Raw genomic sequence first — 22815 nt, 5'->3', positions numbered from 1 at the left:
TCATGGTTAGTCATTAAAACCTGCACGGAAGGAGAAAATGACAACTTCATAGACCGTCGTGTGATGTGACTCTCAATCCATTCAATTTTTTAATCTCAATCTTTTTTATAATTTATATTTGCGTCATGTTTATATTTCTTTATTCATAATATTGAAAAAAGATTATGCTTTTCAAAAACAAATTACGAAATTCCCTCGACATTACAGTAACATGATCGTAGATTTGCTAATGACTTCATTGATATTTTAAAAGCACATTACATATAAGGTCTACATGAATATGCATATATATATACTACTTTATATATAAAAATTAATAGCTACTCCAACTTGATTCCAAACAATAATGCAACTATTCAAAATAAAATTAGCTTCTGGTGAAAACAATGTCTGCTGATGCTGTTGAAGAGAATATGAGATTTAACCACATTTAATAACTCAAACCAAAGCCACAAGGAAACAAAGGGTCAGATGAATTCTTCCCGGCATGAATCGGGAGCTGATCAACGCTCCTAAACCAAGTCATGGGAAGTCGTCCTTGAAATCCATAATCTCCGAATATAACATCTGTGATTCCTTTGCCTTCACTTCCAGGCAGCCACGCAATGACTAGACCGTCGATTTTTTGCAATAGCCATGGCTCTAAAACTAAAGGTCTTCCGGCAATCAAAATAACCAGTGTGGGAACTTTATCAGCGACTAAACTCACCAAATCAGCACCGTTGAAACGAATTTTAAGCTCGGGATCGTCACCACCAGATTCAACATACGGATCCTCACCAACTGCTACGATAGCAAGAGAGAAATCTTGACCAGAAAATGTTTCTGAAGAAGGATTCTGTTCATATGTCACTTCTGTCTCATCTTCCACTATTTCTTTTATTGCATCCAAGATGGTCATGCCTAGAAAACAAGATGTCCATGAGTTTTACATCCGAACTTGTAAACTCGCAAATAAAATAGTTGATTTTTGTACTTAACATATCCAAAGCAAGAATCAAATCGACAACTAGAAAAACAGAAAATATGGTTGTCACGGCGACGAGCTCTGCTAAAATGCTTATCAAAATTAATAGAATACAGAACTGAAAATCTACAAACCTAAAACTGATTATTTGTTGGATACATACATATAAAATAGTAATAGGTAAAAATCTAGAGCTGAAACATGACGAAACTTTATCTAGAGACCCAACTTACCTTCTGTGATTCTCCCAGTTGTTCCCTCCCAGGTAATAGTCCACCCACCACACTGATACCCAAGATTATCAGCATGTGTCCCGGTAACAAGAATTCGTTTAATATTCTTATCTAGAGGGAGCAAGGGTTTCTTTGGATCCTTTCCATTCTTTAACAAAACCAAAGACTTGCGAACAGCTTCACGTGCCAGTTCTCTATGTGCCTGAAAAACAGGAACAGACATCTAGTTCAGTTTTGCAATTTTCTTGCCAGTGATTTGGACAGGATCACGAATCTAAGCTAACTGATATTTGGACAAGAATAAAATCATAAATTATGATTTGTAGAACAAGCGCACAACAAGTAGATGAAATGATTGGCAGCAGAGAACCTTCGCTAAGAGTGTTAAAGGTATTTAAGCTCCTCGTTCAGACTCTCGTTAGGAGGAGAAAACCTGAAATTTCTGTTTTTCTGAATCTGAAATAATGTTTGGAAATAAAGCTGGTATATCTTTATAATAATAAGTTAATGATTGATGGCCATGTAAATAAACAATTTCATGACATCTTGTTGCTTATATCAAAAGCTTCCCAAATTTGCATGTATTTTCTACAAATGAAAACGCACGAAAAAATCGTGTCACATATTTCGCCTTTCTCTCTATGTTTCCTCTTCAAAGACATAACAAGCAAACAATTTTCAGCCACAAATTGTCCTAAATGGTCCTTAGTTTCTTTCCAGCTCTGACAATTTAAGAACATAAAACACAAGCATGTATTGATTAGATTAAACGACTGAACAAATTATATCATATCTTGAGCTTGGTATAGAAATATTTGCTCATCTAATCTAATTATCATCAAGGAAAACGCCTTGTAGGTGATTAGTACATAGTAACTACTTTCTTAAAATGATGATATCATAAGTTTCAGGAACTGCAACGATATTACTGTTTCAATTCGGCAAATAAATAAAGACCACACTGGATAAAGGTGTACTGAAACGAGGATTAGTCTCATTCTTTAACCATTGGCATTAGTCTAAGTAAGTTACACCAATAAGACACAAATAAATGAAATACCTTACAACCAACTACATCCAGTAAAGATCTATCGGTCAGGGGATACTCAAACAATCCTGCAACAAATTTGACTCTCAGGATTCTCTCAACAGCATCATCAATCCGAGCCATCGGTATCTCCCCTGATTCAACAAGGGACAAAAATTCTTCCAAAAATAGTTCATATCTAAAAGGAACCATGACCTGCCAAAATCAGTTGACAGAGATATAAATAATGTGAAGAAAGATCTAGCTAGCACCAGGCTATATGAAATCAGGTAGAATTTTTACCATATCAATTCCAGCATTTATGGTGGACATAATGCTCTGACGATAATTTGAGCCATTGGGAATATAAAGACGGTCTAATGCCTCCCAGTCAGAAATCAAAAAACCCTGCAGCAGATAGAACTTTATGTGATAAGTTAAAAGTTTATACACAAGCTACTGATATATATCTGCATGAAACATTCATAAACAGCTGCAAAAATGTTCAACAAAAATATTGGCAACGAAAGTTTAGTCAAACAGCAAAGAGGTGGAAAATCAATGCCTAGTCTGGAAACATTAGAGATGAAAATATTTACCTGAAGAGATTTGTGATACCCAGTTATGTCTAAAGCATACATGAGACGTTAAATTATATTTTTCATAAATAATAGTGCTATATTTCTATTCCCTTTTCAGAGCTTATAAGAATTTGCATAAAAGCAGCAGAAGACACGAAAAGGTACAGATAAACAACAAATAAAATAATAAAGGTTCATTCCAGCATTTCTGGTACGAACAAAGTAGAACGTTACGGGGTAGATTACCAATGATATAATCCAAAAAACCATTGTCTTGCTCTATGGTAATGGCTGTCTCAATTATTCTGATAACAAATTCAATTCCTCTTTTCATATACTGTTATAGCTTGGATTATACATCTTGCTTAACCAAGAAATGGACAATATACTTTCTTTCAATTGATGGCAATCAATTTATGTTAGCAAGTAAAACAGGGTAAGATGGAGTTGTCTATGGTTTTAAATTATCTTCGGCTCTGAGGTAATTCTTGCACAAGCTGCACATTTTAGCATTAAGCTGTAGATATTTTAAGAGAATGTAGATGATTTCTTAAAGAGGTAAATTAGGCTATGTAGATTGTTTATGCAATTTCACGTACCAGCTACAGTGTTTCTTTCTCATATATTCATATTTTATCTGTTTTCTCTTTGATAGCACAAGTTCCTTTTGCCATACGTTTCATACACATAGTTTGCCATTTAAAAATTCGATTTAGGCTTAATAGGGATGATTTAATAATTTATAACAGAGTCATATGATTACTGACACAGGAAAGATTAAATTTAAAAGCAAATCCATTGGATTCTTAAACATTATTTTTTTTAATTCAAATACAAATATATAAAAAAAACGCAAAACAGCAATAGATTTCTTACGAACACGAGTAATGATAAATGTATAACACATATTACAAGTAAAAGTTTCCCAAGCATATGGTTTGTAGTCCACATAAGATTGGAAAAAAATGTCAGTATTTGACAGATTCCAAAGTCACACCTACTCAGCGTACACAACATTAAATTAAGCAGTGTATTAGAAAATTTAACAGGAATTTCCGTGAAAGCAGGGATGAAACCCACAACTCAGGGATGAGGGGTCCAAAATTTTAAATTGGGTTATTTTGAATAAAATTTGAGATGCGGATTTAAATTTGAGAAGAATGGGTTCAATCGACAGGTCAATTTCTCCAAAACTTTGTGCATGTTACACATACAAATTAAATTTTCTAGAACTTGGGGGTTAGGGGGACATTACTGCCCCTTCCACTCCGTACATTGAGAAAGTGGCTTACTAAATTTTCAAATTGAAATTGGACATCAGTCTCTAGGAAAACCACAAGAGAAATGAGGTTCAAAAGACACAGTAAACATAAAAACTCAATTTTACCTTGAATCCCAGCTTTTTTTTTAGAACTTCTGTGAGAAGATGATGGTGAGAATGCAATTTATTTCCGTTCCAACTCGAATATGATGCCATTACAGTGCAAACCCCTTGAGAAATACAATCGAAGTATGGTTCCATGTGGATTCTCTCCAATTCATCATATGATACTATTGTATTACCCTCATTTGTACCATTCTCCGTTCCCCCATCTCCAACAAAATGCTTCGCACATGCAATAACATTTTTTCTGGAGTCAAATTGGACAAATATGTATCGTCAGAGAAAGGAATGTATAATGTGAAATGAGGGAACACGCCTACAGAGAAATGGAAGACATTAGAAAGAAAAAACATGCAGGAACTTTTAGAAGCTAGTAAACAAACATCAACTTAAAGGAATATGAGACAACAAAAATCATATATGGGAAAATAAGGGAGGACCGTGGGGCAAGATGTTGGCTGTCGCTTTCCACTCAATCGTACAACTGAAGTTTAGCTCATCTAGAGTACATGTTAGGGCATTTGAACAACTCTAGAGTGCGGTGAAGAACTACACTGGGAGCAAGTGAGCAACCACTTAAGTCCTTCTAAATTTTGCTATTCATTAATAATATAATTTGCCATATCTCTATTATCATGATCTTGTTATGAGAGTATATATCTGGCTTGAAACTTGAACACTTTTGCTAATGAAGTACTCCCCCGCTGTAATACTTATAATACACTCACATATGTAAAACTTCTTAAGTGCATCTGTGCATGTTTTGTAATTTTGTAATATTCATAGTAGTCATTACTCAATTCATATAGCATTTAAGCACCAATGATATGGTTAGTCTAGAATTAAACTTGGTGACTATGCATATTTAAATAAGCTTGATAGTGCATTTTGTTATATGAACAAGAGAGTCAATGTACAAAGTGTTATCTAGTATTTTTTCAACCCACAAGGGATAGCAGGCATGTCTTAAAAGTGGCCAAGGTTTCATAATCATTTTGAGTCAGCCCAAAAATTATTAAATCTCCGTCTTCAGGACATATGTGAAGTGATCAAGATCCAAGGCGAGATATTTTGCAAATGAAATTGACTATGAAGTGATCAAGATTCCAGAAAAGACATTTTAGAAAGTTGTATACACGACCAAAGATAGAGAGCATTTCATTTTCAACCTTCCAGCAAGAAAAGGATAGCCTTTGGGGTGCCCTTCAGGCGGCTGTCCCTGCAACCCTGTGACAATAGAGGTCATCTTTCTAACCACCTCGGTTTTTTCACTATAACTTTCATAGCATCTCCCCCATCTGGGATCTCTGCTAACCTAAGATAAAAACTTGAAAAATCAATGCTGAATAAAGATCATTCAAGAAAAAAGAAAAAAATATATACTATATAGTGATCTACTTTATTGTAAACCATTAATCAACATGACTGAGCTTCAAAGTCTACCCAGCTTCGGATGAGTTAGTTTCCCACTGCTTAGGTACTGATTTATGCAACATTGGGTGCTGATAACAAAAAGTCTACAACAAATTAGATAAAATGCAACTGCTCCTAAGTTTAGGTTTCTGAAAAGTTTTTCAAACAGGCAAAGAAAGCAAAATATATAGAAAAGATGCATCAGAACTCCAAGATTACCATGTCAATCCCTCGTGTATTTTAATAATCGTGTCACATTCATTCAAAATGGACGAATATTTAGATTCTTAACATGCCAAGACATGATACAGAATATCCACATTTCGTGTAGTGAAGTAAGTGGACTGAACTTTCCATGTTGCCTAGCGACTACACAAAATTTTCACCTTACCCCAGTCGGCTATCGTTTAAAGAAGTTTCTCGAAATCCAAAATTTTCATCGTGAATTAGGGAAATAATAAGCAGAACTAATAGCGCCAAGTCGATATAGTTATGCAATGTTATATCCTGCAATAAAGCTCCACAATCAATTGTTGTAAATTAGCTAGTTTTTGTAACTATGGGTCTTCATATATATATATACACACAGAGAGAGAGATAAAATTATTATCCTTATTTCCAATTTGTACACATCAAACTTCGTTCCAGTGAAACATTAACACTGTGTTAGATGATCTGCTAGGTCATTTTACAGAATAATGGCCACGATGTCTATATGATAACACCAAGCATATGGAATTACAGGCATTTAAAGATTTTTATTTTTATTTTTATTTTCCTTTTCATCTTGAATCACAAGCATTTATGAATTTTATTGCCTTGTTATTTTGCTATAAATCATACACACATTTAAACAACAAAATGCTACATCAACTTCCAAAATTCAAATAAAATTCAATTTCAAAATTCTTTGAGAAGATATTCCAATTTTTTAGTTGGAAAAAATAGAAGCCAAACGACAGTCACAAGACAATTTTAAATAAAAGCTAGATTCCTTTACACAATTAAGCATTTGGGCTAAGATAACAAAATTAAGCAACAGTCATAACCACATCTAAAATTCACATTGATACTTTATTTTGAAAAGAGAAACAAGGAAATGGAAGGGAAAGGGAAAAATATGAACTATTGTCAGCCAACAGTCTACTTTCACTCAAACCTCAGCAAACCCGGACATTTTTTATGAAGGTCATAACAAGTTGAAAATCGTGAAATCAAACTAAAATGCTTCTTATCAGAATTCCACTGTCAAAAGAAGGAAAGCATTTATACAAGAGAATACACTTAAATCAGCCTAACATTTGGTGTTGTAGTTGGATCTTGATGAATTCATATGACTTACAGCAACACATGGAGAAAAGGCATAGTGTGCCCCACTTGCCCTAACTTCAAGGGCTGTGACCTCCCCAATCTTCCTTGACAGATCAGAATCTCTATAAATGTAGCATTGAATACCATTAGTGTCACTTCCTTCAAAACAATAAAGATAGAACCAAGAGAGGAATTTTCTGGTATGTGCCATTTGTGGGGAACAGAACGGATAGATGTAGAAAGCTGCTTCAAAATTTAATCACTTTTCAAATATGTTGCATGTTTAGTGGCAAATGGAAATGATGAAAATTTAACTTCGAAGTGCCTAAATCACACATGCTCCAATACTGAAATCCATTAACCAAACAATTGGATGTATTCAGACCAAAGGAACTAACTCTTCTTCCCCACCTTCTCTTATGGTCTTGACATTCATTCTCCTACATATACTCAACTTACAACTACTGGTACCCTATAACCACCTGATAGTAATTCACATACATACAGCAATCAATTTGCTGTGTGAATTCATGACGTGAATTCAGCTGAAGCATGGTGTTATCGACTCGTCTGGGCCAAACATTGGCAAATTGCAGGCCATTGTGTTTCATTTTTTCATAACAAATGGATTTTATACTGGAAGAGATGCACCGACCCCAAAAATTGTAGTTTTAGAAAATAATGGATTGACTTAAAGATGCATCAACATGATTGTTTCCATAACAACGATGTGTGGCGGTTGACTAATCTTGTGCTTGCTCTCCATTTTCTTTTAAACCTGGCATTTAAAGATTATGCACAAAAACCTGCTAACCTTGTGGCTCCAAGACCAATGTTATGAGGGAAAATGGTGGCTCCATAGACATTGTTGTTTCCATGTACAGCATCCGTCCCGTAGATAATGGGAATGGCGAGCCTTGATTCCAAAGCCGCCTTCTGGAAGCCATCAATCATGTCGGCCCAGTCAGCGGATGCTGCATTGTCGAATGGTTTACTCCCACCCCCACTCAGTACACTCCCTGCAAATGCAACAACAAAACGAAAATATGTCACCAAAAAAAAAACCCAACAAAACTTTGCCCCCCATGATTTCGGTATTTCATCTTTCTTTCAATATCACTTCATATCTTACCGTCAAAAAAGAATCAGTAAACATTAGACTTATACAAGTAGTTAAGAATGAACCTATGAAGCGGGTTGTAATGGCGGAAGGGGTGGCGACGCTGCGTTCGATCTGGGTCATTTGGCCGATTTTTTCTGGGATAGTCATCCTGGAGAGGAGGTCCTTGACTCTGGCTTCAATGGGGGCATTTGGGTTCTTGTAGATGCAATCCATTTGATCTTCGTACTCCGATATTCTCAGGTGGACTGCAAATAAGCAAACTCACATGGAGAGGAGATGAAAGAGTGTATTTTAGTTTTATCTTTTTTCCATTCCTAGCTGGATTCCAGTCAGCATCTGATTGTTAATTTGATAATATATATAAATATCATATTTCCTTTTACATCTATATATATATATATATATATATATATATATATAGTAATGATAACATGCATCTTAGGGTGCAGAGTTTTTCGTGTGCCATCACTAAAATTCGGTACTGGGTTTTAGTGTTTTTTTTTTACACTAAAACCCTGCATCCTAGGGTGCAGGTGATCAAAATTAATATGTTGTTTAACATAATTAATTGTTAATGCGTAATGAAATTTAAAATATGATTATGCCAATGTAACGCCAAATGTATTCGATGTATGTGTGTAACAAAGTAAATGATATTATATGTTGTTTTTTTACGGTGATATTATATGTTTTTGATATACTATAAGTTATTAAAACGTAAATTTATTAATATAATACGCTATAAATTAAATACAATAGTATATGCAATAAAATATACAAATCAAACATGCAACTAAAAGCTAAAGAAAAAAATCAATGGAAAACTTGAAATACAAAGGATATAAAAACATGTTATACAAAATCTAACAAATCATTATCTCTAAACACCAATACAACAAAGTAACTAATTAAGACCGGTAATAAACGTAACTAATTTCACTAAAATGCGTTGAGACATCAAGTAAAATTTCAAGAACATGGATTGAGCAAAGAAGTATCAACAATAATTTCTGCATAAAATAAAATAGGATTAGACATAAATTTTGTTAACAATAATTTTGTTATCTAAAATATATAGAATATTACCTACTATATTCCAAGATTACATTGTTCTTTGCTCTTTCTTGACTCGTATTCTCTATAGAACTGAAAGTATGGTATTTTATATAATCAAAAAAATATAATTTACTGCATCGATGCGAATGGATTTAGCAAAATGTTTTTTTATTCAATACCACTTCTATATCATCATCATTGGCAGCTCTTGTTTTTTTCTACATGCATGAATAATGATCAGTCAATTAATGTAGTCAATGAATGTATAACATGACGTAATGAGTTAGATTGTTTTGAATAGTACAATAATTCGATATTCCTACTATATAATAATGTAATACATAAATAGTGCACTTTCTTCGATTTGTCTTCTCGCTGATATGACTTTCTACATGATATGCAAAAATAAATTTTTAACTAAATCATGATAGAAGTAGTGAAATGCAAGTAAAAGATCAAATAAAATAATTAGATAATACCTCTGTTAGATCCCAACCTTCAATCCAAGCAATTCTTTTTGCACTATTAAAAGATAAACATATAACAATTAGCATAAGCTTTTGCTATTGAAGTTGAAAGTTATGTGGTATTATATGAACTTACATATGTCTCTTTTGTTTTCGAACAAATTTTAGAATCCATCTACCGAAGTCATAAGCACTTATTTGAAGAGTGGTTTTTCATCCCAAACAAATTATTTGCAATCTTCGAGGCTTCAAATTTTATAAGTACATGTTAAATTTAATAAAATTTAAAATTATGAATTATAATTCAATTTATGAATACGAAGTGAAATAGAATGTGAGAAATTTACTCTTTGTATCGGAGAATTCAAATACAATCCACTTCTGGGATCTTCTAATGTATTGATACTTGTTGCATCAACATTGAAGTTTGTGGAATTGTTGAGGTGTCTACCTGCATATCAAGATAATGTATATGAGCATCGTAAAAATTTAAAAATGAAATATTTGTAGAATTAAATAGAAAATAACAATGTCTCACAATTTTTTATGGAGTATTTGGTAATAGTACTTCCTCGTAAACAACATTTTTAGTATATACACCAGCACGTCGCTCTAATTTTCCATCTTTTATCAATAGTTTTGTGCGATGTTGCGAAACTCCTATCGAAAGTGCAACATATAATTGACCATGGCTGAAGACATGATTACGTAGAAAAATACCGACAGTTGGAATTGTTTGACCCTGAGCTTTGTTTATTGTGAGAGAAAAACTCAATCTTACAGGGAACTGTTTGCGAGTCAGCTCAAATGGTAATCCGGAATTATCTTCACTTTTTAAAGGCATTCGATGCAAAAAATATCTTGTACCCTTATGAGGTCCTGTTATAGTCTCTGCATCGATGAGGTTTCTCCCTAGATTGCAACATATTTGAAAGAGTGGGTGCCCGGTGAGCCAACTTGTGGCTAAGGGCTTTGATGACTCTTTGTATAAACAATCTTTTGTTTAATATAATTTACACTTTTATTAATGGCAATGACTTTATCTTTCTTCATATTGTTAATACTATTGTTGTTTTGATAAAGACCTTGAATATACTATAGTGTATGTAAGATGTGGTAGCACATGGGGATGGCTATCATGAAACACATCTTATAGTCACTGTATATTCTAAACTGTTCCTAGTCGATTGAGCCGTCCGTTAATAAGGATAAGGATCGCTCGAGTTTGAGACTAGCATTTGCGATGCAGAGTACCACGTTTTATTGGTAAGGAACATAGAGATGTTCGAAGCATGAAAATGGATATTCATACGATGAATGATCGAACTACCCTATCCGGACTTTCCAAGTGGTTATCACTTATCGAGTGGATAAAGTCCGCGGTTTTGGTTGTACACCATTAGTCCTTACTACTTGAAACATCATTGAGACTCTATATGCTAGTACTGTGCTTTGACTTGTTTACCGACTCTATTGGGGTCATTAGGTGTCAGGATTGGGTACAGTTACAACACATATAGGAGTCGATGCTTTGTTATCAAGGATTCACCACATACTTGCGAGTGTGGATATCCTATGCAATCTGAGGAGATATTAGTGTGACGAATCTCTGGCCAGAGTACATGATGTGTTTTAAGAAATGGTTTCTTAGTAGCACATGCGATGTCACTATTTGATCTTCAAGATGCGTTGCATAGTTATCGAATCTAGAACGACTCTCGATTTACCAATGATTGTTGATTCGATCGGGATATATGGATGAAGGGACCGTACTGTACGCTAACCAAAATCTATTGGTTCTTGTAGGCACTATCAGTGATACCTAGGGAATCATGGGGCGATGTTAATAGGCGCTCTTACCATGATTCGATGGGCAAGTCGGAAATTGTTGTTCCGAGTCACAAGGAGTTGTGAGCCCACGGCTAGCTGTATCCCTGAACCATTGAGGGTCACACAGAGTAATGGATTTTTAATCCCCGTTGAGATAGTTAAATTTAAAGAGTTAAATTTAATGAAAAAAGAAGTGGGACTTCTTATTTAAGAGTAGAGGAGTAAGATTTTCCTAAAATGACATAGGGATGGACATTTTTGGAAATCACTGAATACGGATTCAGAAAATTTATCTTGACTCTAATAGATGCAGAAATGGTTTCTGTGAACATTGGTGAAATTGGTTTATCAATCTGATTCACGATGAATTTTATATTAATTTCTGAACATGCGGGTTTTGCTTGTTAGGCTTGAACTTATGACTAATGGGCCCTAAGCTGTTAGCAGCCCACATTATAAATAAGTTATTGCAGTACAGAAATTACACAACAGAGGTCACAAAATAATTTTCGAAAACCCTGGTTTTTCTTAAGTGTGGCCGCCGCCCCTCCCTCTCTCTGTCGAAAAATTCAGCCTGTGAATTTTGAATTTGCAGTCTGGTTTAACGGATCAAATTCGTTAATTCTCTTCGTAGAAACTTCTGATAGATTTTCTAGTGCAATCTATCAGAGGGATTAAATCTCTGTTCGTGGACCTGATTGAAGAACAGTTCGTCCATCAGTTCCTGGGAGATACAACAAGAGCAGAGTAATCTGTTGGTGTCCATAATCTCGATTCGAGATTGGAGGTAAAAATTTATAATTGTTATTTAATTTTTACACACACAATATAATCGTAAAGTTTTGATACCCTTTATGGAATCGTTCCATATAAAATTTTTAAACTTCCGCTGCACCGGGTATCAATTCTGATTGATCTGATCGCCGTTCGTTGCCCCAGGCAGCGCACGGCGCTGCCCAGGGCAGCGACGGGCTGCCCGGCCCGAGCCCCTTTGGGGCGCGGGCAGCCCGGGAGCGTCCCGGGCGGCCCGCGAAAATTAATTTTTAATTTTAAAATTAAAATTTTAATATGTTCAAATTCTATTTTTGGTCCGATCGAAAAATTGTTTTTGATTGGTCCACGAGGCGTCGGATCAAATTGTTCGAGTCCGAAAATTTTAAAATTGATTTTTGGATAAATTTGAATTTTTGGAAAATTTATAGATTTTATCCGTTAAATCAGATTTTATGAAATTAATTATTTTTGGTACAATTGATGATAAGATATGATCTTATGGAAATATTGAGTAAAATATGATTTTATGTATAAAATTGGATTTTATATGTAAAATATGATTTTATTTGATAAAAAGATAAAATATGATTTTGTATGTAAAATAATATTTTATATATGGAATATGATTTTATCCTTTTAATTTAAATTGCCATTGCATGTTATCCAATAAATTAATTTTGAATTAAATGTTATTGGATAAGGATGATCGATTACCATGACCAATTTTGTAGGTGTATGTTAGGAATTTACATTTGTTTTTATTGTTGTTGGATTTATTAATGGGCCTGGTTTATGGCCCAATATGAATTGTCATATGTAATAAAAGTGGGCCTGGTTTATGGCCCGTTCCCACCCCTTAAAATGTATCCCCTACTTGTCGTAGTTATTTATTGTAAATACATTAGACTTAGTGGGAGATGAAGATTTGAAGACGGAGGTGGGCCCAGCAGACAATAAAGACTGAAGAAATGTAAATTGGAAGCTCAATGTAATAGGATTGCATTGCATACCTGCATATTACCTAGGATTGGACTTAGACTCGTGATTGGCAACCACGGGTCGATTAGAAATGGAATCGATCATCCTATATAATATATGATATTATAGTTGTATGCATGTTTTAGACAAAATTGTATGAATCCCGCAAGCATACAAATTTTTTAAATGATGAGACAATTTTCAAAATTAAAATCCCTCATTTTAAATATGATTTAAAATTGATATCAAGATAAATAAAGAAAATTTAAATATTGTTTAAATGTTTCTACCTTCCATCAACGATCAATGCATGAGATGCTACCCGCGGATATGGTCCGGCTCATATTATTGGGGGGGCCCGTTCGTCGGAAAGCTGTACATTGGATCGACACATGTTGTAAGTTGGGTGGAACTCCCATGGGATCGGCTCATATTATTGGGGGATCCACATGGCGACCGTCCATCACAACTTAATATTGATGGGTCATCTTGACATGTCACAATAAACGGCGTCATATTATTGGGCCCTTATTGGACATGAGGTAAAAACGTGGAGGTTGCTTTGGAAGCAATTGGGCTCTACCTTTTGAAAATTATGGTTGGCTGTTATTATTCGGGACCATAGTTTGTCAATTGGACTCCATGTTCCCACTAAAGAAAACAGTTTCCCGTTTTCACTAGAGGGTAGTGAAATCGTTAAAATAGTGGGAGTGAGATTCATAAAATAAATTTTGCCTATTTTATGTCTTAGTAAATTAATTAAACAATCATCGATAATTGTCTGTTTCATCTCAGTATATCATTATGATGAATCTTCGTAATCCACATGTTTCAATTCTCGAACAAAACAAACTTACTGGCGCAAACAATACAGAATGATTCCATAAGTTAAGATTGTCCTAAGTTCGGAAAAGATTTTCTAAGTGTTAGAAAAGGCTTCTCCGAAAACAGCCCCGGCTGATGTAACTACCAAAAGGTTGGCCGAACTAGAGAAATGGTTGGACCATGATCTCAAGGCCAAATGTTACATGCAAAATTGGACAAGTCTAAACAAGTTTGCCATCACTGCAAGAAACCCGGTCATTGGAAACGTAACTGCAAGGAATACCTCGAGCAGTTGCGAACTGCAAAGGGTATGTTTTACATTGAAATAAATGTTTTTCTTAATACTACTTCTTGGGTATTGGATACCAGATGTAGATCTCATATTTGCAATGAGTTGAAAATGATGACAAGAAGTAATAGGCTAAGGATGGGTGAGACCCAATCTAGGCTCGGGAATGGTTCCAGATTTAAATCCATAGCTATGGGAGATGTTTATTTAATTTTGCAGAACGATTTTAAGTTACTTTTGAGAGATGTTTTATTTGTTCCATATTTGATTAAAAACATTATTTCTGTTTCTATGGTTGATAGAGATGGTTTTTCTTGCAATTTTGTGAATGAGATTTGCAATATTTACAAGAATGAATGTTTGATTGGAAATGAAAAACTTGAAAACGATCTATGTAACTTAAAATTAAAAGACGTTCCAATAAATTATGTTGATAAACCGGTAACAACGAACAAAAGGAAAATCGATAGTCAAAACCCGGCAAACCTTTGGCATGCTAGGCTAGGTCATATTTCCTCAAGGAGGATGAACAAGCTAGTGGGAGAGGGCATGTTTGATATGTCTGATATTAACTCTCTACCTACTTGTGAGTCCTGCCTGAAACGAAAAATGACTAAATCTCCTTTTAAGGGGAAACCTGAGCGTAGTCAAAATCTGTTGGATTTGATCCATACAGATGTTTGTGGTCCATTTAGAATTAGTACTCAATTTGGCCACACCTACTTCATTACCTTTACTGATGATTATTCAAGGTATGGGTATTTATATTTAATGAAATATATGTCTGAAGCATTTGAAAAGTTCAAAGAATTCAAGGCTGAAGTAGAAAACAAGCTAGGTAAAAGTATTAAAGCACTTCGATCGGATCGAGGTGGAGAATACTTAAGTACCGAGTTTTTGGACTATCTGAAAGAGAATGGGATTCTCTCTCAGTGGACTCCTCCTATGACACCTCAGCTGAATGGTGTATCGGAGCGTTGTAATCGAACTTTTTTGGACATGGTTCGATCCATGATGAGCTTCACTGAGCTTCCACCTTCGTTTTGGGGCTATGCGCTTGAAACGGCGGTATTGTTGTTGAACAACGTCCACACCAAAGCAGTGGACAAAACACCATACGATTTATGGAATGGCAAAGCTCCTAAGTATTCGTACTTGAGGATTTGGGGATGTCCTGCTTACGTGAAGCAGACAGTGGGAGATAAGTTGGATAGTCGATCCACCTTATGTTATTTTGTAGGGTACCCGAAGAATTCAATCGGATATTATTTCTATCATCCTGCTGAAACAAAGGTATTTGTTTCAAGGAATGCCACCTTCTTGGAGGATGAGTTCTTATTGGATAAGAAAGGCGAGATGATGGAACTCGAATAAATTCGAGAAGAACCCGAAATACAAAATAATAATCCTACACCTCAGGAACCATTGATAGACACACCTATACCTAGAAGATCCGAGAGGACTTCTAGACCTCCTATTCGATATGGTCTTCTTCTTGAAGGGGATCAAGATGAACCCGATGTTGGATGTGATCCAAGAAACTTCAAAGAAGCAATTTCTGATGCGGATTCAAATTTATGGCTTGAAGCTATGCAATCGGAAATAGATTCGATGCATACAAACCAAGTTTGGTCTTTAGTAGATCCTCCCGATGGAATTGTTCCAATAGGGTGTAAATGGATCTACAAGAGAAAGCTTGGGCCTGATGGTAAGGTATTGACCTACAAGGCACGATTGGTGGCAAAAGGTTATACTCAAAAACAAGGAGTTGACTATGATGAAACCTTTTCACCAGTTGCAATGTTCAAGTCCATAAGAATCCTTATTGCCATAGCTTCTTGGTATGACTATGAGATATGGCAAATGGATGTGAAGACTGCATTTCTTAATGGAAACATTAAGGAAGAGATCTATATGATGCAGCCTGAGGGATACACATCCATGGGAAGCGAGCATAAGGTATGCAAGCTTCAGAGATCGATCTATGGTCTCAAAAAAACATCAAGAAGTTTGAACCAGAAATTTGATGAAACAATAAAGGATTTTGGTTTCATCAAGAACCCGGAGGAACCATGCGTGTACAAGAAAGTAGTTAAGGATGCTGTGACATTCTTAGTACTTTATGTTGATGACATCCTACTCATTGAGAATGACGTAGGGATGTTGCAGTCAACAAAGATATGGTTATCAGGTAGATTCTCGATGAAGGATTTGGGTGAGGCATCCTATATTCTAGGGATACAGATCTATAGAGATAGATCTAAGAGAATGATAGGACTCACTCAAGCAACCTACATCGACACCATATTGAAACGGTTTTCAATGGATGGGTCCAAGAGAGGACATCTACCTATGTGTCATGAAGTTTCTCTATCCAAGTCTATGTGTCCCAAGACTGATGAAGAGATAGAGAAAATGACACATGTACCATATGCGTCAGCCATAGGTAGTATCATGTATGGGATGATATCTACCAGACCGGATGTAGCATTTGCTCTGAGTGTCACGAGCAGATATCAAGCTAATCCCGGTCAAATGCATTGGAAAGCCGTGAAGGACATTCTTAAGTACTTACGAAGGAGTAAGAATATGTTCATGGTATATGGAGGAAGAGAACTAAAATTGGAAGGCTATACCGACTCTAGCTTCCAAAGTGACGTGGATGACTCGAAGTCAACCTCTGGATTTGTGTTCATGCTCAATGGCGGTGCTGTCTCTTGGAAGAGTTCCAAGCAGGACACCACTGCGGATTCCACCACTGAGGCAGAATACATTGCAGCATCAGCTGCTGCTAAAGAGGCCGTTTGGATGAGGAATTTCGTCCAAGAGTTGGGCGTTATTCCTGAAGTTGTTGGTCCAGTCCCGGTGTACTGTGACAACACGGGTGCCGTTGCTCAGGCAAAGGAACCAAGGTCTCATCAAAGATCCAAACACGTACTGAGGAAATACCACATCATCCGGGAGATTGTGGAAAGAGGAGACATCACTGTCGACAGAGTGGCCTCTGCAGACAATATCGCTGATCCACTTACTAAGCCCTTGCCAGGACCATTATTTGACAAACATCGCGAAGCAATGGGTCTACGTAGTATGACTAGTTGGCTTTAGGGCAAGTGGGAGATTGAAAGAGTGGGTTCCCGGTGAGCCAACTTGTGGCTAAGGGCTTTGATGACTCTTTGTATAAACAATCTTTTGTTTAATATAATTTACACTTTTATTAACGGAAATGACTTTATCTTTCTTCATATTGTTATATTGTGATATACTATTGTTGTTTTGATAAAGACCTTGAATATACTATAGTGTATGTAAGATGTGGTAGCACATGGGGATGGCTATCATGAAACACATCTTATAGTCACTGCATATTCTAAACTGTTCCTAGTCGATTGAGCCGTCCGTTAATAAGGATAAGGATCGCTCGAGTTTGAGACTAGCATTTGCGATGCAGAGTACCACGTTTCATTGGTAAGGAACATAGAGATGTTCGAAGCATGCAAATGGATATTCATACGATGAATGATCGAACTACCCTATCCGGACTTTCCAAGTGGTTATCACTTATCGAGTGGATAAAGTCCGCGGTTTTGGTTGTACACCATTAGTCCTTACTACTTGAAACATCATTGAGACTCTATATGCTAGTACTGTGCTTTGACTTGTTTACCGACTCTATTGGGGTCATCAGGTGTCGGGATTGGGTACAGTTACAACACATATAGAAGTCGATGCTTTGTTGTCAAGGATTCACCACATACTTGCGAGTGTGGATATCCTATGCAATCTGAGGAGATATTAGTGTGACGAATCTCTGGCCAGAGTACATGATGTGTTTTAAGAAATGGTTTCTTAGTAGCACATGCGATGTCACTATTTGATCTTCAAGATGCGTTGCATAGTTATCGAATCTAGAACGACTCTCGATTTACCAATGGTTGTTCATTCGATCGGGATATATGGATGAAGGGACCGTACTGTACGCTAACCAAAATCTATTGGTTCTTGTAGGCACTATCAGTGATACCTAGGGAATCATGGGGCGATGTTGCTAGGCGCTCTTACCATGATTTGATGGGCAAGTCGGAAATTGTTGTTCCGAGTCACAAGGAGTTATGAGCCCACGACTAGCTGTATCCCTGAACCATTGAGGGTCACACAGAGTAATGGATTTTTAATCCTCGTTGAGATAGTTAAATTTAAAGAGTTAAATTTAATGAACAAATAAGTGAGACTTCTTATTTAAGAGTAGAGGAGCAAGATTTCCTAAAATGACATAGGGATGGGCATTTTTGGAAATCACTGAATACGGATTCAGAAAATTTATCTTGACTCTAATAGATGCAGAAATGGTTTCTGTGAACGTTGGTGAAATTGGTTTATCATTCTGAGTCACGATGAATTTTATATTAATTTCTGAACATGTGGGTTTTGCTTGTCAGGCTTGAACTTATGACTAATGGGCCCTAAGCTGTTAGCAGCCCACATTATAAATAAGTTATTGCATTACATAAATTACACAAAAGAGGTCACAAAATAATTTTTGAAAACCCTGGTTTTTCTTAAGTGTGGCCGCCGCCCCTCCCTCTCTCTGTCGAAAAATCCAGCCTGTGAATTTTGAATTTGCAGTCTGGTTTAACGGATCAAATTCGTTAATTCTCTTCATAGAAACTTCTGATAGATTTTCTAGTGCAATCTATTAGAGGGATTAAATCTCTGTTCGTGGACCTGATTGAAGAACAGTTCGTCCATCAGTTCCTGGGAGATACAACAAGAGCAGAGTAATCTGTTGGTGTCCATAATCTCGATTCGAGATTGGAGGTAAAAATTTATAATTGTTATTTAATTTTTACACACACAATTTAATCGTAAAGTTTTGATACCCTTTATGGAATCGTTCCATATAAAATTTTTAAACTTCCGCTGCATCGGGTATCAATTCTGATTGATCTGATCGCCGTTCTCCAACAATATTAACCTCGTTCTATTACACAGTCCAAGTTCGGGTGCCACATTTCTCAAAAGCATAATAGGACAACCAACTTTCAGTACAATTTTATGCGGTGGCAAACCACTTGGATTAAGAGAGTTTAAAAACTCTTCTTGGAAAAGGTTGTTTTTATCTTCCTCAACATTGTCCCAAGATGTGTATTCTATTTCTTCTCCGGGAAACTTTGAAATGAGGATCTCATTAATTTTATCAACATCAACATTTTTGGGAGTGATAATGGCTCTATCAACCATATAGTTTACATCATGCACATATTGTACCATATTTGGGAAAATATAATCAATCAGCTGATTCATCGATTGTTCACCTTCCCAAGGTATGATCATGGAATCCGGTATTTTTATAAAATCAGCGCACACAGAATGTTGCAAGTCATCACCTATGCGCAACAGTAATTGTGAGAACTCAATATCTTGTGCGGATCTCATATTTTGCTGAAAGTGTATAATATTTACTGAATTCCAAAATGTTGATTTTGAAATGCTTGCAGCAATTCGCTCCCGTATCGAGCCTCTCTTGACAACCAGTAACACTTGACGGAAGTCTCCACCAAAAACCATGGTTTATCCTCCAAATGGCAATATGTTTTCTATGATATCTTGAAAAGTTTTGTTCATAGATTCAAAAGCATAACGATTGGCCATTGGAGCCTCATCCCATACTATAGCTGATGAACGTCTTATCAGATCAGCAAGATCTTTCTACTTCTCAATTGTGCAAAGGGTTTCAGCCGTTGGTCTAAGCGGAATTTTAAGACGCGAATGAGCTGTTATTCCACCTGGTAACAACTTTGCAGCTATTCCAGAAGTTGCAACGGCTATTACAATCTTACCATTCTATCTTAGATGAGCTAATATAGAACGATATAAAAAAGTTTTCCCAGTTCCTCCTGGACCGTCTATGAAAAAACGTTTTGAGTGATTGCACATAATACATCCAACAATAGAGTCAAAGGCCATCCTTTGTTCAGAATTGAGAAATTGGATAGATCTTAAATCTTCATCTGAGATTTGAATAGAAAGCTCATCTTCAATTATCCTAGGAAGTGGCAAGTCATCAAAAAACTCTACACTTATTGGTGGCAAGTCAAAATCTTCAAACTTATTATTGTACTGATGTAATAATCTGCGTATTTCAAGCAAAAATTTATTTGTAATGAAATAATCATTTTATGAAGTCGATCGACCATAATCCTGAGACATGTATGGGTGAAATTCATTCCAAAGCTCTCGAACTCATGTCGGCTGATAGAAGACCAATATGGAGACAAATAATCTTCGTAATGATGATGGCATTTTTATAGAACATGATTCTTGCATACATTGACGAAATAAACATCATGTTGTAGTAGTCCTCTACGTTCAGCTGCCTCTTTGAATGTTGGACACATGTTGTCATTGATGGTCATTAGTTCTTCGAAAGATGTAGGACCTCTGATATGGTTTAAAAGAATACACAGATAGAACCTTTCACCTTGAGATGGTGACACGACATATATCCTTCCTACAACCTCCTTTTGCTAAGAATTCACGTGCAATGCTAAGGAAACAAGTGGAATAAGACATATATATATATATATATATATATATATATATATATATATATATATATATATATATATATATATAAGCATATTTGCAGTTTAGTTCCTGAGAAATTTTAGTACTTGCAAATCAGTCCTCATCAATCATTTTAATTCAATTTCAATCCTAAATAATTTAAAAATATTAGAATTTAAATCTAAACTCCATATATTCTCAAATTAAATAATCTCGAATTAAAATTAAATAATTTTGAGGCATTACACCTTTAGATAAGAAATTACGGGCTTTCTGATTGGTGAAATAACTTGAGATAGATCGAAAGCTCCGAACCCCAGTTCAGAAGGTCCGAAATCCATCGGCAGCAACGTGTTGTCCAATCAGGGACACACGTTTGGTGGCTAGAGATTGGAAGCTCTGAATAAGGGTTTGACAGTTCTGATTGTTGCCTATTTATAGGGCGCTGAGGGCTTCACTTTCCATTGCCAATTCATAATTTTCCCTCTCTTTTCTTGCTGATTTGGAAAGCTTCTAAGCATCATCTTGAGGTCCAGTCAATAACGTGGTGTTACTAGAATGGTAGAGGAGTTGTGCGTAAAGTTTAAGGTTATCTCCATGAAAGGACAAACGATTGATATAGGTATAAGTCTAGACTCTTATTAGCTTTAGTGAGTATCTATCAATTTATTTAAGGCTTTTAGTAATCAATGAGTGATATGGTGATTATCTACTTATAGGCTAGGACAAGAGAGCCAGTGTTGCTAGGTTGCTTGTGTTGAGGTACATATACTATCTGAGATATCCTGGTTAAGTATACATGTTCTATGTTTGCATGTTTATATGGTGTGACTTATGTGCATATATTACATCATGATTATTATGCTGCATGCATATATCATGATGAGCTTGTACCTTGATATAACCTGTAGTGGGATCGCTCAGCCCCGAGTTATTTAGTGGATGGTTGGACCCGTGGGATTACGTGGTCAGGTCACCTATATCCACATTTACCTTCTAGTATGTGATCCACCTCCTGATGCGACAACCCAACATGCTACATACCATGACGCCTCTTGTTTGATCAGAGTTTTACCATGATTGGTTTCCGGTACCCGTTCATTTGCATTAACATTCATAGCATGTGTATACTAATACTTTCGTACTGAGCGTAGTTAGCTCATGTCCTTGGTTTTTGATTTTGGACACCTCATTTCACGGGGTAGGGATTAGGTTGGACGGACCGGGAGGTAGCGGTCGTTGAGCTGCAGCGGTGTTGGGGTTATTTTCGTAACAGGTTTCAGTTTGTGGGTTTTAGTATTGTCTTTCGATCGAGTTTTACAACAGTTATTTTACTTGATTTTGGTACCGGTTGTATTCCGTCGGTTGGATTGTTGAATCGTTTAAGTTTTCGCTGGTTATTAATTGAGTTATTATGCTTTAAGATTTTATTGCATACTTAAATTTGATTAGTAAGTGATTTCAGAGCGGGTCACTACATAAACTGTATAAGGAGAGTTTGACATTGTCAATTGGCTACTCATGGCTCGCCAATATTCAAGTAGACACGCATAAAATGGATCTTGAAGGAAATGACTCAGAAATTAGGCAAGTTTTGAGAGCTTTGAAAATAAAGCGGATATTGTGACGTTTGAAAAATTGTGAGGGTATTGTGTGGGAGCAGTAAATTAGATATCAAGACGATTGAGAGAATTTTGTGAAGTAGCATTTTCTTCAATATTTCTAAAATTCAAATAATTTCTAAAAGGACCAAAAAAAAATTCCATCTCGCTTGACCGTCTTTGATCTATACCTTGATCGATTTCTAAATCATTCTCATATTATCCTATTGTTGTTTGGGTTCGTTATGCAATCAAGTATAGGTCTTTCAGTTACCCACTTTTCATTTTTTAATGCCCCGATTTTATATTAATTGAGCTTATTTGAGATAATCATAGTTTCCAGAGTTCAAGAGCCGACTTGATTTTGATCAGGGTCCATTTTGCAAATT

The 22815-nt window shown here is 35.9% G+C and overlaps 2 protein-coding genes across 2 annotated transcripts; both read right to left on the bottom strand.

Moving 5' to 3' along the window:
• Positions 1–235: 235 nt before the first annotated feature.
• On the bottom strand, positions 236–8340 carry LOC140887302 (uncharacterized). Its single transcript, XM_073294467.1, has 9 exons — positions 8102–8340; positions 7731–7935; positions 6948–7038; positions 5362–5507; positions 4196–4439; positions 2531–2635; positions 2261–2443; positions 1201–1402; positions 236–903 (listed from the first exon to the last, which is right to left on the bottom strand). Exons 1-9 carry the CDS (start codon positions 8250–8252, stop codon positions 431–433), a joined length of 1800 nt encoding a protein of 599 aa, XP_073150568.1. The 5' UTR covers positions 8253–8340; the 3' UTR covers positions 236–430.
• A 907-nt stretch (positions 8341–9247) lies between these two features.
• On the bottom strand, positions 9248–19826 carry LOC140889857 (uncharacterized). The gene is made up of 3 exons (XM_073297591.1): positions 19234–19826; positions 9575–9617; positions 9248–9313 (listed from the first exon to the last, which is right to left on the bottom strand). The coding sequence occupies exons 1-3, from the start codon at positions 19824–19826 to the stop codon at positions 9248–9250; spliced, it is 702 nt and encodes a 233-aa protein (XP_073153692.1).
• Positions 19827–22815: the final 2989 nt, after the last annotated feature.

The sequence above is a fragment of the Henckelia pumila genome, chromosome 3 (assembly GCF_033568475.1).
Source record: "Henckelia pumila isolate YLH828 chromosome 3, ASM3356847v2, whole genome shotgun sequence".
Lineage (NCBI taxonomy): Eukaryota > Viridiplantae > Streptophyta > Magnoliopsida > Lamiales > Gesneriaceae > Henckelia > Henckelia pumila.
Note: the sequence above shows the minus strand (reverse complement) of the source record. Positions and strands in the feature narration are given on the sequence as shown.

Coding starts and splice junctions, on each gene's coding strand:
- LOC140887302 (XM_073294467.1), bottom strand. CDS start 8,252: ATGGATTGCATCTACAAGAACCCAAATGCCCCCATTGAAGCCAGAGTC. Junction 7,039..7,730: donor ATTGGTCTTGGAGCCACAAG/GTTAGCAGGTTT, acceptor CTACATTTATAG/AGATTCTGATCTGTCAAGGA. Junction 1,403..2,260: donor TGGATGTAGTTGGTTGTAAG/GTATTTCATTTA, acceptor CCTGTTTTTCAG/GCACATAGAGAACTGGCACG.
- LOC140889857 (XM_073297591.1), bottom strand. CDS start 19,826: ATGGTTTTTGGTGGAGACTTCCGTCAAGTGTTACTGGTTGTCAAGAGA. Junction 9,618..19,233: donor GGACTGTGTAATAGAACGAG/GTTAATATTGTT, acceptor ATCTTTTAATAG/TGCAAAAAGAATTGCTTGGA. Junction 9,314..9,574: donor AAGGTTGGGATCTAACAGAG/GTATTATCTAAT, acceptor TCATGCATGTAG/AAAAAAACAAGAGCTGCCAA.